Genomic DNA, 16138 nt, shown 5'->3' with positions numbered 1-16138 from the left:
GGTGTCAGGAAGCAGTCTGGCTTTGAGCAATAACAACATCTCCTAGGGTGTGGGGATGAGAACAAAACATCCCAGCCACTTCAGACCTGCTAGACTGAGTATGGGGAGTCTGTATTGCTTGTTAATTTCCCAATTATTTTCTTTTAAAAAGTCATGGAAAAGGAGAAATGGCCAGAGGTATAGATGAAATGGGGTTGTAAAAGCTGGGAGTTGATCATACTCCTACCTCTCCTTCTCCATATGTTTGAAATTGTTCTCTAATAATAATTTAAACAAACAACAAATCTAATAACTTCCCAGCTTGTTCCGAAGTAACAGACCCTTGACTTGGGCTTAGGAAACATGATTCCTGCACAGCGCTTTTCAGACCTCAGGCCACAGCCTAGGAGGGTTACAAAATCCACATGGTCCCAAGCAACACACAGATGAACAGACCAGATAAGAATAGAACCCTCCTGTTCTCTCTCACGGGGAGGTGACTCCCACTTCTTTCCCCTGGGGTGCTTTGCTTCTTAGTTCTGACCAGGGACCTGTGGACAGAGGGCTGGAGTCAGGGACCTGAGCCATACGCTACCCTCAGCCCTGTCCTGGCTGATAAATTCTAGCCCTTCTCCTCTTTAAGCCTCTACTTTCTTAACTGCAACACCAGGGTAATCATTTCTGTCCTGCCCTCCTTTTAGATTATTTTGGGAATCAGCCACGAAATATACCAAGAAGCTCTTTTTTGAAAGTATTAATTGCTACATGTGTGTGAAAATGCAGGACATTTTACAATAACACATTTACAAGGTATTCTCATTAACAATAATGGAAAGATCATCATTGATGGCCTGCATTCACTGAGTGCTTCCTGGGTGCCTAACCTGTTAGGGCAGACGGTAACAGGCTAAGTACCTTTATATGCATGATCTCATATCATCTCCTCAACATTTCTTTGAAGTGTGTATCATTGTTATTCTCATTTTACAGATGAAGAAACTAAGGCTCAACAAAAGAGTAAATCGCCAAACATCCTAAAGCTCTAAGTGGCACAAAGGGAAGTTACACACAGGCTCCCTCAACCTTAGACTCTGTTCTTCTTCCCCAGACCACAAGTGAACCTCCTGCTCCCTGAATCGGTTCAGTCTATCTGACAAGTCCAGACGGAGGGCTGTGGCCTGAGGTGACTTTGGAGTCCACAGGAGTTTTGCTTTTGACATCATCTTTAATTTTACTCCCAACTCCTAGCTTCAGCCTTCCTCTCTGCTGCATTGCTTACCTGGAAATCAAGCAGACTGAATGCAGTTTCTTTCCATCCATTACCATTCCTGTTTGCCTTGAGTCCAAGGTACTCACACCCTGCACAGATGAAGGGGTAGTGAGGCCACTGGCTCTGTCTCTCCCTCTCTTCCTCAGATGGGGAAACAGGTTTAGAATGTTTAGTTATACCCAGATCGCTCCGCCAGAATAACAGCAGTAATGCAGTATCCTTCATAACCCTTAGAAAAAAAACATAAGGAAAAAAACAGACATCATCATATGACTATTTCAGCTTCAAATTCTCTTGTTTTGCAGGGTTTTTGTAGTGGGAACATGGGAGGCCTTTCTGCTAATTCTACCTGGAGGGCTGATAGGAATTTTTTCACTCACAGGATATTTTTGATACAATCAGAAATGTTTAGCTTCAGATGAAAATGCTCATTTTTTTGCAGGAAACATGCACCGTGTTAGGTAAAGTTTTCAAAGCTTTAGGGAATTTATAGTTTGTTTAGATTTTTGATCAAATTTTCTGAGCCAGGACGTGGTTGCACTTCCTTCTGTGAATTTCCATGTAAACCGAGTATTGAGTGCCTATTGTGTATTCAGAACTATGGACTGTTTTCTTTTGGAAAGAAGCAAAAGCATAATACTTGAACACAAAAAAGAAACAGTGTGAGATACTAAAGTTCACATTTTACCATTCTGTATTGCAGGCCTATGCATGTCTTTCCAGTCTGGATGTGACATAGTTCTCCAAGTGCATGTTGTCACCCAGGAAGTGGAGTGGTATGGCAGGAAGTGCACAGCTTAGAATTCAACATGCCTGGCTTTGAGTCTTGCCACGTTTATGTTCTGTCCTTAGATGAGTCACTAAACCTCTCTTAACCTCAGTTTCTTCCTCTGTAAGATAGGGGTGGAAATATTAGCAACTCCTTAGGGTTACTGCAGGAACTAAATGTAGCTGTATGTAAGCCCCTGGCATGGTACAATGGACAATGCTAATGAGAAAAACGAAACTGTTGGGAGCACTCACTATGTGCCTGCAGCAACGTGCAGGCATTAACTACCTAGTCATCACCACACACCCTTGACATAAGTTCTTACTAGCCCCAGTGGCAGGCAGGAACTCAACTCAAGCATCATTTACTGAAGTCTGGACCCTAACAGCTTCTCATGACAGCCCTGAAAGCTGTTTCTTTTGATTCACCACATGCCTGAGGGGCAGGGACAGAAAGTGCTGAGAGGAGTGCCTTACTGCTCAAAGACAGCAAGTTTTTCTAACTTTGCAGTATTGTAAAATAGAGCTTGCTCCGTTTTTTAATATAACTGAACACTAAGAAGAAACTGTTTCATGCTCCTTCTTTGATCCAATATTAAGTGAGTAGCTCATCAGTGTTAATTAAAATTGCTTTATCTCCTATGGGCTGGGAAGTCCTGTTTCCATAATGCTGTATATTTTGCTGAGGGAGGAAGGATGAGTGGTGAGTTCAGAACTATGCTGCCTTTTGTTCCTAGAAACAAAGAATGTCAGGCAAGAGTAGCTGATCTGGGGTTCTCAATAGAGTGAATATGGGTTCTGAAACGCAAGCTAAGCAAGTTGATTATCCTTTGACCCTAACTCTTAGTCCTGACACTGATGAAATGGTTCAGGGAAGAGGGAGGAGTTTACAACATAACAGGCACAAAGCCTATATGTACTTTTGCAGAAGCAGACATTGTGGAAGGAAAAGCTTCAGCCTTGAGAGGCAAGCTGTTTCTTGTGGCTCTCCCAGGGGTAGTTTGTTGATGTGAACCAATGACTGAGGCCGTTCTGTCACTCTCCCATCAGTACTTGTTAACTAAGTAATTTGGCGAGCAAGTGGGAGATAAAAGAAGAGGTACGCAGCATTGCCCTGCCCTCAGAGGTCTTTTAGGCAAGTTAGAGAGGCATTCTCAAAAACAGCATGAAGGGGAAAGGACATGTCCTGCAGGATCTGTGTTGGGCAAAGCGAGGCTGGTGATCAGAATTTGTTAACCTCTACTTTCTCAGTGCTCTTTTGTGGAGGGTATTATGGTTAAGAGGAGAGACTGACCTCATTTTACTGTTTCATTTCTCTAGATGTATATTCTGTAGGTCTAAAAGGAAAGACTCGTCCAGTCCATCAAGGTTGTAGCCAGCTTGTACACACTTGCCCCTGTGTGCTGGCTTGCTGCATAGTGGAAATGCCTGGCTCTGTGTGGTATGTGATGTTCTCAGCCGTAGCCTATTGTACTAATTTTGCTGTCATTTTCTTTCATAGACTCTTGACTGGGTGTTATGTACATCATCTTCACCCCAACACATGTAAAAAATGGCAGCAAAATTTTTTTGAGGCTTCCTTTTTGTGGTTTTGTTTGGTGATTAAGGCAACAGCAGGCATTGAAGAACATGAGTTTATCAGGACACACAACTCATTTATATTACCCTGCGATTTTCAGATGAGTGATTGTGGATTCATAGTAAAGGGAAAAGTAGAGACTTCCTTGCAAGCAGAATGCTAATTCTGACTGTGGCCCAATAAACCAGAGAATGAAAAAAGAGACCTCTCTCTATTGGGGGCTTTTGGTTTTCACCCTGGTGGAGGTCCCTTGGTTGGCTACAAAGAATTGTCAGAAGGAGAAATGTATACCTGGTAGATTTTAAAAATCTGAGAGTGTCTTCTTAGCTCAGAACCAATCAGGAGGCATCTGAGGCAATGGGCAATACACCAAAAGCCCTTTCAATAATTCTAATTAATTTTCAATTGGAAAAGGATTGTCAGAATTTCACCATCTTGAAAATGTTGTCTTTCTTTAGAAGAGGCTAAACATTCCTTGTAGAATATCAGCAGCAGGTTCCTAAAACTTGTACTCTGGTAAAATTCTCACTGTGTAAACATCAAGAAAGAATCACTAGGAAGTTAGACCAGCTTCCCATTTGGGCCTTGACACTTTCTCACAACTCTGGTTAAGAGTGAAAGTGTTCCTGTTACATCTCAGAAAAAAAGAACAGCCTCAGCTGAACTCAGTCATCTCCACACACTTCACTAAGTCTCTGCAGTAGAAAGCATGCTGAGTTTCTACAGCTCCCTGTGAGATGATGGTAGCACCAGCCCAGCCCATTTTGCTCCACATGGGGTGACTTTTCTCCCCACACACCCAGATGAACACAGCTGCTGAAGGCTCCTGAGCATAGTGGTATCCCCAACCTCAGTGCAAGAAATGAGGTGTGCCCCTGTCCCCAGGACCCAGGCTTGGGTATGGAGGGGACTGCACTGACCTTAGAAACCTTGCTTTATGCCAGTTTCCCAAAATGTATTCCAGAAACACTAGTCCCAGGAAATGCCCCTAAAAACAAGTTTGGGCCATGCTGTTTACTATTTCTCCCTTTTGGAGAGTTTCAGGAATCCTTAGCACATTAAAGGTGCTAAGACTCAAAGCAAATAAACAAAACCTGTTCCATCTTATGGCATCATACATTTTTTTAAAATTAACAACAAAATAACCCTCTCTGGCCATGGTCCTTACTCTTTCTTCAAATAATTCTTCATGATTCTCAATGGAAGATCCTTTGCCCAAAACTGTTTTATAAAATAGGTATCTCAACTTTATTTTCATAATTCTTATACATTTTCTTATACATAAAAAATTTAAAAAAATTTTAAATATTGAAATAAACGAATGATAGCCACTGTTAATATTTTGACCTATTTCCTATCATGTTTTTCTACATTTCTATCAAATTTTAACAGGAATACTTATAAGCACTTTGTTAATGTGATTGATCAGACTTTAAATTATTCTTCCTGAAAGTTCCCATTTTATGGACATGATTGTCTCAATGTAGAGGTTACTTACAATGTGTGTCATGCCTGTGAGCATTGCACTGTCACAGGTGCCTCTCTGGACACTGGCAGTGAACACATATTTGGCATATTTCAATTCTACATGAAAATGTGAATTCCTTCTACAACCACTCACTCTGTTTCAGGTACTTAAGAATACATTAGTGGAGAGAGCAAAAGAAGCATAAGAGCTACTCTTCATAAGCCTTCTCAGACAGGTTCATGTTACTTCGTTTATAATACTCAGATTTGGAAGGCCCAGTTGCACCCTTACTAGTGTCTTTCTCAGCCTGTAATGTGGAACTAGTCAGCCCAAGTAAGATATGCCAGAAATCCCAACCTGTGAGGAACCTTAGATATCAGTCTTTATTCTAGGCATTAACAATCCTGGGTATCTGTTGCTGTGTAAAAAACCATTCCAAAATTTACAAGACTAACACAAAGACATTTATTTTGCTCATGGATCTTCAACTTGGGAAGAGCTTGACAGGAACTGCTTGTCTATGTGGTCTCAGTGAATGTGACTCAAAGATGGTGGACATGTTCACTCTCATGGCTAGTAGTTCATGTTGACTGTCGCTGGGACCTCTGCTGGGACCATGACTCTCCCCATGGCATCCTCACAACATGGGCAAGCATTAAGAGAGAGAGACCCTGTGGGGGAGCTGTATGTCCTCTTACTACCTGGCCTTGGAACTCCAGCAGTGTCACTTCTGCTGCATTTTGCTTACTAGAAGGAGGTCCCTGAGGCCAGGGAGCCCATACTCACAGGGAGGAGAATTAGAACTCATCTTTTCATGTGTGTGTGTTGGGCGAGGGGATCAAATTCCAGATAATTTTAAATGCTCTGGTTTATAATCCCCATATCAATGGTGTCACTATTTTAGAAGAGGAAACTGAGACCCGTGGAGATGTGAGTGCCTTGCCCACTCTCTCCTGGCACAGATGGCAGAACCAAAATGAGATGATTCTCCGGGTATCTCCCACTATTTCACTTCCAGTGGAGACTGTAAATGTGAATATAATATGCCTCATAAAATACCTTTTGCTCCTCACCACAGAGACCCTCTATGGATAATAATTCACTCTTTGTGGGACTGACAATTTCAGAACTGCACACCTAATTATTCAAAAAACTAGCTGCCCTTGGTAGCAAGGGAAGCCCACTAGTAATTCCATTATGAGTACTTGCCATTTCTTTCCAACTTTATTGGGAAGCATTTGATTTTATCAACTTTTGCTCCATTTGATCAACTGTATTTGATTCAGAGAATATCTTTCATTTCCCTCATCTCCCTGTTCTATTTACTCAGTTAACAAAACTAGACTTATTAGGGCCAATTTGAAAGATGGCAGCCTTGAGGTTAAACATCATGGAAGGATTCTAGTATAGAAGTCTGTTCCTGGTAGTTTCCCCTGGGTGCTGGAGAGGCTCACGCTGAAGACCTTACCAGCCTCATTGGTCTGCAGGTGAAGTAGAACCCACACATGATGATAGTTATTTTTTCCACTTTTTACTGATTTTATCCCCATTTCTGATCCAGTTCAGAGATCAGGAATTCTGATACAATGATCTCTACTTTCTGCCCCTAACAGAAACACAGGATTTTTGGTCACACGTAAAATGCATATGCACCAATGTCATGGGTCCTTTTGAATTTCAGAAAGAGAGAGGGCCAAGGATACAAACCTACAGGTGCATGTTTACATTCACGTACATGCTCAGATTCCCTATTCCTGCCACAGTGTGTCTCATAGGAAGCATAGATCCATAGATTAATGGAACAGAACAGAGAATATAGAAACCATAAATCAACCCAGATAAATATGACCAATTGACTTTTTACAAAGGTGCAAAGATAATTCAATGGAGAAATGTCTTTTTAAAAATGGAATTGGAATAACTGAACAACCATATGCAAACAAGTAAACTTAAACCTTACACATTATAAAAAGAACTAACTCAAAATAGATCAGAAATCTAAATATAAAACATGTAAAACTATTAGAAGAAAAAACATGGGAGAAAATCTATGTGGCTTGAGGTTAAGCAAAAGGTTGCCAGACCTGACACCAAAACCACAATCACAATCATAAAAGAAAAAGTAACTTGGACTGCCTCAAAATTAAAAACTTTTCATCTGTGAAAGGCACTATTAAGTGAATGAAAAGGCAAGCTGGGAGAAAATATTGACAAATCACATGTCTGACAAAGGACTTGTACCAGAATATATAAAGAACTCTCAAAACTCAACAGTAAGAAAACAACCCAATTTAAAACTGGGCAGCAAGGCACAAACAGATGCTTCATCAACAAGGATATTCAGATGGAAAAAAAAATGCATGAAAACATCATGCGTTCAACATCATTAGCAATTAGAAAAATGCAAATCAAAGCCCTGATGCGATAACGCTGCACATGTCTTAGATTAGCTAAAACAAAAAGCATTGGCAACTCTTAACTCCTCTGGAGGATATGGAACATCTGGATTACTCAGACATTAAAGGTGAAGATAAATGGTACAGCCATGCTGGAAAGCTTTTTAGTGGTTTCTTATAAAATTAAACATACACTTTCCATAGGATTCAGCCATCCTACACCTAGGTTTCGTTCTTCAGAAAGTTGAAAACTTATGTTCGCACAAATGTTTACAGCAGCTGTGTTCATAATCACCAAAAATGAGAAACCCAAATTTCCTCCAGCTGTGGTTCATCCATACAATGAAAAGCTACTCAGCCACAGAAAGGGCAAGGTATTTATAGGTACACCAGCTTGGGTGCATCTCAAAAGCATTCTGCTGGGTAGAAGAAGCCAGACTCAAAAGATTGCGTGCTGTATGGTTGTATTGATCTGATATTCTGGAAAAGAGCATAGTGACAGAGGACAGAGCTGGAGTTGCCAGAGGTTACAGGTATGGGAAGAATGAAGAAGTTCTGGTGGGAACTGGTTTGTTTCTGGATTGTGATGATGGTTACATGAATTTATACATTTGCTAAAGTTTATACAACTGAACCCCAAAGAAAAAAGTCATGTTTACTATATGTTAATGTTGAGTAAAAACTTTTAAAGGTATATATCATTAGTATTACTTTTTCTAGACAAATGAAATTAAGCTGAGACTGCTTTGCCTCTGACCCCATCAGCTTCCCTACAACTACTCACAGCAGATTTGGTTAGTGCTGACTGGGGAGCAGAGCCCCTGCCATACAGGACATGTGGTACTGTTGCCCACCATCCTTGCTTCTCTTTCATGTCTCTTCTCTTCCCCCGCATGTGGATCCCTCTTCCCCATCTCCTAATGTCCTAACCAGTTTCCTCCCCTAGATTCTCCCCTAGACTATCCCAGGTGCATCCAAAAGTTGAGACCAGATTGCCTGGTCTGGCACTTAAGAGTCACTCTTCCTGTCCACTCTCCAGCCACTTTACTTTCCCACATGTCCTAGTCTTCTGTCAAACTCAACCACTCAGCATTCTTAGGGCTGTCCTCCCTGCTTCCTGCCCATCGAGCCCTCAAGACCTGCTCAAATGCAGCCCCTCCTTGCAGGCATCCCTAACCACCTCACATGGTTGATCTTTATGAACTCCCTTGGCAGTTTGTTTCAACTTCTTGCCTAGCTTGTTTCATATTGCATCTTGTGCAATAGATCTTGAGGTATTGGTTGGTTTCGTTGATTTTCTGCAGTATTCGTCCCTGAACACAAACATTATCCTGTTAACATGAATGCCATTTTTCTGCAGTGTACTTAGTTTCTGTGCTGTAAAGTTAAGCAGCCAGAATTCATCAGTCTTAGCCAGATGCTCCCATAACAGTGGTTTTAAAGGGAACTGCAGAAGGAGAGAGGAGAGAGAGTAATGCTTCATACATGGGCACTCCAGCCAGCCTGCTCCATCACTTCCTTGCCATGTGATGTCAGCAAGATGCACACCTTTCAGTGCCTTGGCTTAATCTGTGAAATGGAAATGACAGCACACCTACCTTAAAGGGCCATTGAGAGAATTAAATGAATTAATGTATGTAAAGCACTTAAAATAGTGCCTCTTACATTGTAAGTGCCTAGCAATGTTATCTATGTAACGAATGTCCCTTGAGGAGCACCAAGAAAGAAAACCTGGGGCCCTTTTGAGCCCTGCACTCAAAATCAAAAGGTGAGGCTTGTATGATATCAATGTATATTTAAAACACATGCACACACACCTTTCCCTCCTCCCAACCCTCTTCTCTTCCTCTTCCTGTCTCTCTTAAATTCAATCAGAAGAAACAACCTGACTGAAAAATGGACAGAAGATTTGAACAGTCTTTTGAACAGACACTTCACAAAAGAAGGTATATAAAACAGTATTAAGCATGTAAAAAGATGTTCAACACCACTAGTCATTAGAAAAATGCAAATTAAAGCCACAATAAGATAATACTACAATGGCTAAGTGAAAAATTACTGACAATACCAACTGTTGACAAGGATGTGGAGCAGTTAGAAGTCTCATTCAGTGCTGGTGGAAATGCAAAAACAGTATAACCCTGATTTCTGGCCAAGGTGGAGGCATAGGTATATATGCTTCACCACCCTTCACAACAATAAAAAGAAATACAACTACCTTAAATCTAAAAACTACTGGAGAATTGAACTACATGAAAGTCCAACAAACAAAGATATAAAGAAACAATACTCATCCAGACAGGTGTGAAAGATCTACCTAAGACACAGGCAAACACAGGAAGTGGTCAAGTTGAGGAGACAGGTCAAGGTTCCAGTGGTAGAACTAAGCGATGAGAAGATAGCCAACCTAACAGATGCAGAGTTCAAAATACTGGTGATAAAGATGCTTACAGACTTGACAGATATGCTTGAGTATGGCAAATGCAGAAAGGAAGAATTGAAGGCTATAGTAAGTGAAATGAAGGAAAATCTACATGAAACGAATGGTGAAGGGAAGGAAACTGGGGTTCAAATCAATGATTTGGAACATAAGGGAGAAATAAACAGTCAACCAATACAGAATGAAGAAACAAGAATTGAAAAAATTGAGGAGAGGCTTAGGAACCTCTGGGACAACTTCAAACATGCCAACATCCAAATCAGAGGGGTGCCAGAAGGAAAGGAGGAAGAGCGAGAAATTGAAAACATATGTGAAAAAATAATGAAGGAAAACTTCCCTAATTTGATGAAGGAAATAGACATACAAGTCCAGGAAGCACAGAGAGTCCCAAACAAGGTAGACCTATGGAGGACCACACCAAGAGACATCATAATTAAAATGCCAAAGGTATTTGGAGATAAAGAGAGAATCTTAAAAGCAGTAAGAGAAAAGCAGAGAGTTACCTGCACAGGAGTCCCTATAAGACTCTCGGCTGATTTCTCAAAAGAAACCTTGCAAGCCAGAAGGGACTGGCAAGAAGTATTCAAAGTGATGAAAAGCAAGGACCTACAACCAAGATTACTCTATCTAGCAAAGCTATCATTTAGAATGGAAAGGCAGATCAAGTGCTTCCCAGACAAGGTAAAACTAAAGGAGTTCATTTTCACCAAGTCCTTATTATATGAAATGTTAAAGGGACTTATTTTAGAAAAAGAAGAAAATCAAAAATATGAACATTAAAAGAGCAACAAACTCATAACTATCAACAACAGAATCTAAAAAGTAAAATCAAAAACAAACCAGGCAAACAACCAGAATAGGAACAGAATTATAGGAATGGGGGCCATTTGGAAGGTTATCAGCTGGGAGGGGGGAGGGGGGAAGGGGAGAAATGGGGAAATGGTACAGGGATTAAGAAGCATAATTGGTAGGAACAAAATAAACAGGGGGATTTTAAGAATAGTATAGGGAAGGGAGAAGCCAAAGAACATACAGGCATGAGCCATGGACATGAACTAAGGGGGCGGGGGGGACTGCTGGAGAGGAGGGGGTTTTGGTGGAAGGGAGCAAAGGAAAGAATTTGGGACAACTGTGACAGCATAATCAATAAAAGATAATTAAAAAAACAAAACAGTATAACCCCATTGTGTAGCAGCATGTCAATATTTAATAATATTGAAGATACATTTATCATATGACTCAGTAATTTCATACCTATGTATATACCAAGAGAAGAGAAGGCCTATATCTACACAAAGACATGGCCATGGATATACAGAACAGCATTATTCTTAAGATCTCAAACTGGAAATATCCAGTGGAATACTAGTTGGCATTTGAAAAGAATGAAATGTTAATATATATAACAATATGAATAAATCTCAAAAACTTTATGCTAAATGAAAGTCATTGGACTTACTATTTCCTTTTATATGAAATTCTTAAAAAGGCAATACTGAAGTGACAGCAGATCAGTGGTTTTCTGTGGCTGTCATCAAAGAGAGGTCACCAACAAAGAGGTAGTAGAAAACCTTTTAAGGGTAAGGGAACTGCTTTCTATGTGGGTTTTGGTTACATAGTTACCAAAATTCATCAAACTATACTCTTAAAATGGATGAATTTTATTGAATATAAATAATGCCTTAAAGGAAAAATAAAACCAAAGGCTGATTGTTTAAGTGTCTTTTAATTTGTCATTCCAGTGCCTTAGGAGTGGTGGTCTTGAGGCCTGCTCAGCAGATTTTACTGGAAATAAGGTCCCTCAAGGTTTGTTTTCTTTCTCCTGCCTCAGAGCTGTGGATACAACTGATAGTGACCAGTTTCCAGTGGGTAGCATCATGTGTCCTAGGCAGAAGCTAATGGGAACAAGCTTGTGTTCCTGTCATTATGATATGAGCTGTGTTTGTTGTCATTACACCCATTGAAGAACAATACAGTCATAATGAGCTGGGTGTTGTCAGCTCACAAATAATTTACAATGGGCAAAGTAGGACAGGAACAGTGCATTTTTTGGCTAATGGGGTTGCCTGTCACTCTTTAAAATCTAGGCCAAAAAATTATAATGCATAGACAGCCACTCAGAACATTAAAAGATTCCTTTCTTTTCTCCCATGTGCTTGAACACTATGCTTTTTACCCTGGACTAGAAAATGCACACAGAGCATCTTATTGCTGTACCTTCAGTAAGAGCATACATGAAGAAAGTAGTCAGATAGGAGTGAGGCTTTTGTACATGCCCCTTAAGAATTTCAGGTCCTCCCCAAAACCCACAGACAAGAATAAAAGGAAAAGGAAGAGACCCTTAGGTATGGGTGAACAACTTAGGTGAACTTTGAAGAATTGCCTCAGATATTATCAGAAAACAGTCCAAACTGGGCTATAATAAGAAAAAAATGGCTTGTAAGCAGGTGTGTTCACATAAAGACAGGTTGTATGTTATTAGTCAGGACAAACAGAGTTGTTATGGCCACTATGCCATCTAGGAAAGGGCATTTGTGATGTGTCCCTGCATGTCCAAGGGCTGTTTGGGGAAGCAGAATCTTCACTTGATACTGACACCTGTTATATTGACACCTACCCCAAGCAAGGTGAATCCCTATGATGAGAGCAATAAGAGGTCAGCTCCCCCAGACACCTTTATCCCAGGCCCCAGGGTGCCAGAGCAGTAGATTGACCGTGTTTGGCAGGCCCTGAAGCATGGCTCCTGCTCTCCTAGTGAGCTGACTTTTGGAATATTCTGTCCTGGATGAACATGGGAAGGGTAGGTCAGCCTTCCCAGCCCTGCGTCAGCTTTGAATAAGCTGAACCTTGAAGAGGGACCTATCCTGTGGAGCTGAGAGCCAGTCCCTAGGCCTGGGGTGTGTAATTAAGGGTTAAGGCCTCTGGAATGGCCCTGCCTCCCAAACTTCTCCAGTGAGAGCAGGTTTCCTGCATTGTGTGTCCCTTTAGCCATGATTTCCTATTCAAGTTCCCAGGGATCCTAAGGTTTCTCAGAGGAGCCTCCAGGAAGCTCCCTTCCCTTCACCTGAACAGCTGCACTTGGATCTCTGTGTAGGTGTGCAGTGTTGTGTGTCAATTTTTTAATAAACTTTATTTTTTTGAACAGTTGTATGTTCACAGAAAAATAGAATGGAGAATACAAAGATTTACAACATACCCCCTTTCCCTACATATTCACAGCATCCAGATTATCAACACCCCCGCCCCCACCAAAGTGGTACCTTTGCTATAATTGATGAACCTACAGTGACTGACTCATCATAATCACCCAAAGTCCATGGTTTATATGAGAGTTCACCTTGGTGTGGTACATTCTATGGGTTTGGACAAATGTATAATGACATGTGTCCATGGCTACAGTATCATACAGAGTAGTTTCGCTGCCCTAAAAAAATCCTCTGTGCTCTGCCTATTCACCCCTCACCACCTCAACTCCTGGCAGCCACTGATCTTTTTACTGTCTCCATAGTTCTTTTTCAGAACATCATACAGTTGGAACCATAAAATATAAAGGCTCATCTGATTGGCTTCTTCCACTTAGTAATATGCATTTAAGATTCTTCCATGTCATTCTTATCAGCATGACAGCTAGAGCAGCCTGTCATTCACTGGCCCTGGGTTGGGCATGACTGGTAGATGGTTTTGTGTGGGGTGTGCTTCATCTCCTGGACAGGATAATGAGCTCTGGGGCAATGGCCAGAACATATGCCCTGGGTGGCACTGGTTCTCTCCTGGATACTCAGGATGCTGGTTACCCTCTATGACTTGGTGCCAAGAGCTGGGTGCTCTGAGTAGAGGACATGGTTTGAGCCTAAGGAAGGACTATCTGAGAGAAGCCCTCTGTACTGCAGTGTCTAAACAGCATGTTGCTTGTTCTCTGAAGGTCAAAGTTCTGTGAAGTCAGAGTGAGCAATATCTGGTGATAGCTAATGTGTTAAATTTTGCATCTGAGTCAGAATTTACTTATCAATGCCATCTCTCTTTGTGGCCAAGAGTACAGCAAAACAGTTTTCTGTCCCTTTATTTAGCTCTGGACTGTGGCAAATGTTACTTTCCCTGAAAGAGTCTTGATTGGATGATCATAACAGAACATGTGCTGATAGAAAGTACCTCCATTTTATAAGAAAGCCATTTTAAAGTAGAATTTTCCAGTAACCTGTGCATTTTATGTTTACAGAGCTTCTCGAAACAAGTCTGAGAAGAAGCGTCGAGACCAGTTCAATGTTCTCATCAAAGAGCTTAGCTCCATGCTCCCTGGAAACACACGAAAAATGGACAAAACCACTGTGCTGGAAAAGGTCATTGGATTTCTGCAGAAACACAATGGTAAAAGTTATGCCTCTCTTCATTGTTTTTCCATCCCTGCCCTTTCATTGGTGGTGGCTTCATCACACTGGGCTTTCTGCTCTGTTCTCTCTCCCCAGCAAAGCCCAATCTCATCAATCGTAGGCTCCTTCTGTCCAGGGCATTCTGCCCTCTATAAGAGCCCGTCTCCAGCAGATTTGGGAGAGGACACTCACCTCCCAAATTGCTTTATAGCTGGCAGAGAAAAACCAGAACAGCCTCCAGAACAGCCTCATAGGTGGCATCCAGCCCAGTGAAGTGGTGTTCACAGTGGGAGCATCTTGATTAACAAGCATTTTCCATCCAGCCTTACAGAAATGCAGTACCCATATTCATTATCCATTGGATCATACTATACTGGCTGCTCCAACCACCTCTGCCACTGACTCTAAACAATCTGGCCTACAGAGCTCTACCATTAAAAATAAATTGAGGGGGGTGGGGGCTGGAGACTCCCGGCCAAGATGGATGCCTAGACAGACATGCTGTGTCTCCCTCCACAACTAAGAAGGAATACAACTACCTCAAAACTAGAGAAAACCAGAAGTTCCAGAAAATCAAACTGCATGGAAGTCCAGCAAACAAACATATAAAGAAGAAATACTCATCCAGACAGGTAGGAAGGGTGGAGCTAGGGTGGAGAGGATGTGGTGTGGTGGCTGCAGCAGTGGCAGGCCTGCAGAAAGTGTGGTCTCATGTTTTAAAAACTAGGGAGGGACACCTGGGGAGCGCTCTCAGCACCAGACCAGACCGCACAGCTCACAGTCCCAATGCCAGGGAAAATAAAGCCTCATTGCTTCTGACTGAGCAAACCAGTGGGGGTTGGGTTGGAGGAAGAAACTGCTGATCTCTCAGCAGAGTCAGCTTATTTAAAGGGCCCCCATGGTCTTAGAACATCTGTAAACCCACCCACTCTGAAAACAATGGCCAGGGCAACAGCTAGAGAAGACCATCCCATACAGAAGTGGGGAAAGTGCCCGGAAAAGGGGTGAGTGCTGAGCAAGCAGCATTGTTCTCTCTCAGACCCCTCCCCCACATAGAGAGCCACAATGTGCTCACCCTGTACTGACAAATACCTCAAGTCTTCGCCCTTAAACATAACAGGTGCAACAGCTCTACTTAAGACACAAAGGCAAACAAACAGAGGAGCCTGTCAAGATGAGGAGACAGAGAAGTATGACCCAAAAGAGGGAACAGATCAAGTTCCAGTTGGAGAACTAAGCGACGAGGAGATAGCCAACCTAACAGACATTGAGTTCAAAACACTGGTGATAAAGATGCTCACAGGCTTGACAGATACGCTTAAGTATGGCAAATGCATAAGGGAAGAAGTGAAGGCTATGCTAAATGAAACGAAGGAAAATCCATACAAAACCAATGGTGAAGGAAAGGAAACCAGGTTTCAAATCAATGATTTGGAACATAAAGAAGAAAAACAGTGAACCAGTACAGAATGAGGAAACAAGAATTGAAAAAAATGAAGAGAGGCATAGGAACCTCTGGACAACTTTAAATGTGCCAACATCCAAATCATAGGGATGCCAGAAGGAGAAGAGGAAGTGCAAAAAATTGAAAGCTAATGTGAGAAAATAATGAAGGAAAACTTGCCACATTTGGTGAAGGAAATAGACATACAAGTCCAGGAAGCACAGAGAGTCCCAAACGAGCTAGACCCAAGGAGGACCACATCAAGACATATCATAATTAAAATGCCAAAGATTCAAATAAAGAGAGAATCTTAAGAACAGCAAGAGAAAAGCAGAGAATTACCTACAAAGGGGTTCCTATAAGACTCTCAGCTGATTTCTCAAAAGAAACTTTTCAGGCAAGAAGTATTCAAAGTGACAAAAAGCAA

General features: G+C 41.6%; 1 protein-coding gene across 3 annotated transcripts in view; it reads left to right on the top strand.

The window, feature by feature from the left end:
• Window positions 1–16138, top strand: part of NPAS2 (neuronal PAS domain protein 2) — a 180583-nt gene that overhangs the window by 87519 nt on the left and 76926 nt on the right. For all 3 annotated transcript variants that reach the window (XM_090281939.1, XM_090281940.1, XM_090281938.1), the window contains exon 3: window positions 14117–14265. In XM_090281939.1, the coding sequence (XP_090138065.1) occupies window positions 14117–14265 (149 nt within the window). The remainder of the gene's footprint in view (window positions 1–14116; window positions 14266–16138) is intronic.

This window comes from Furipterus horrens, unplaced genomic scaffold, assembly GCF_987537825.1.
Source record: "Furipterus horrens unplaced genomic scaffold, mFurHor1.1.pri manual_scaffold_6, whole genome shotgun sequence".
Classification (NCBI taxonomy): domain Eukaryota; kingdom Metazoa; phylum Chordata; class Mammalia; order Chiroptera; family Furipteridae; genus Furipterus; species Furipterus horrens.
This window is presented reverse-complemented; position numbering and strand designations above follow the sequence as displayed.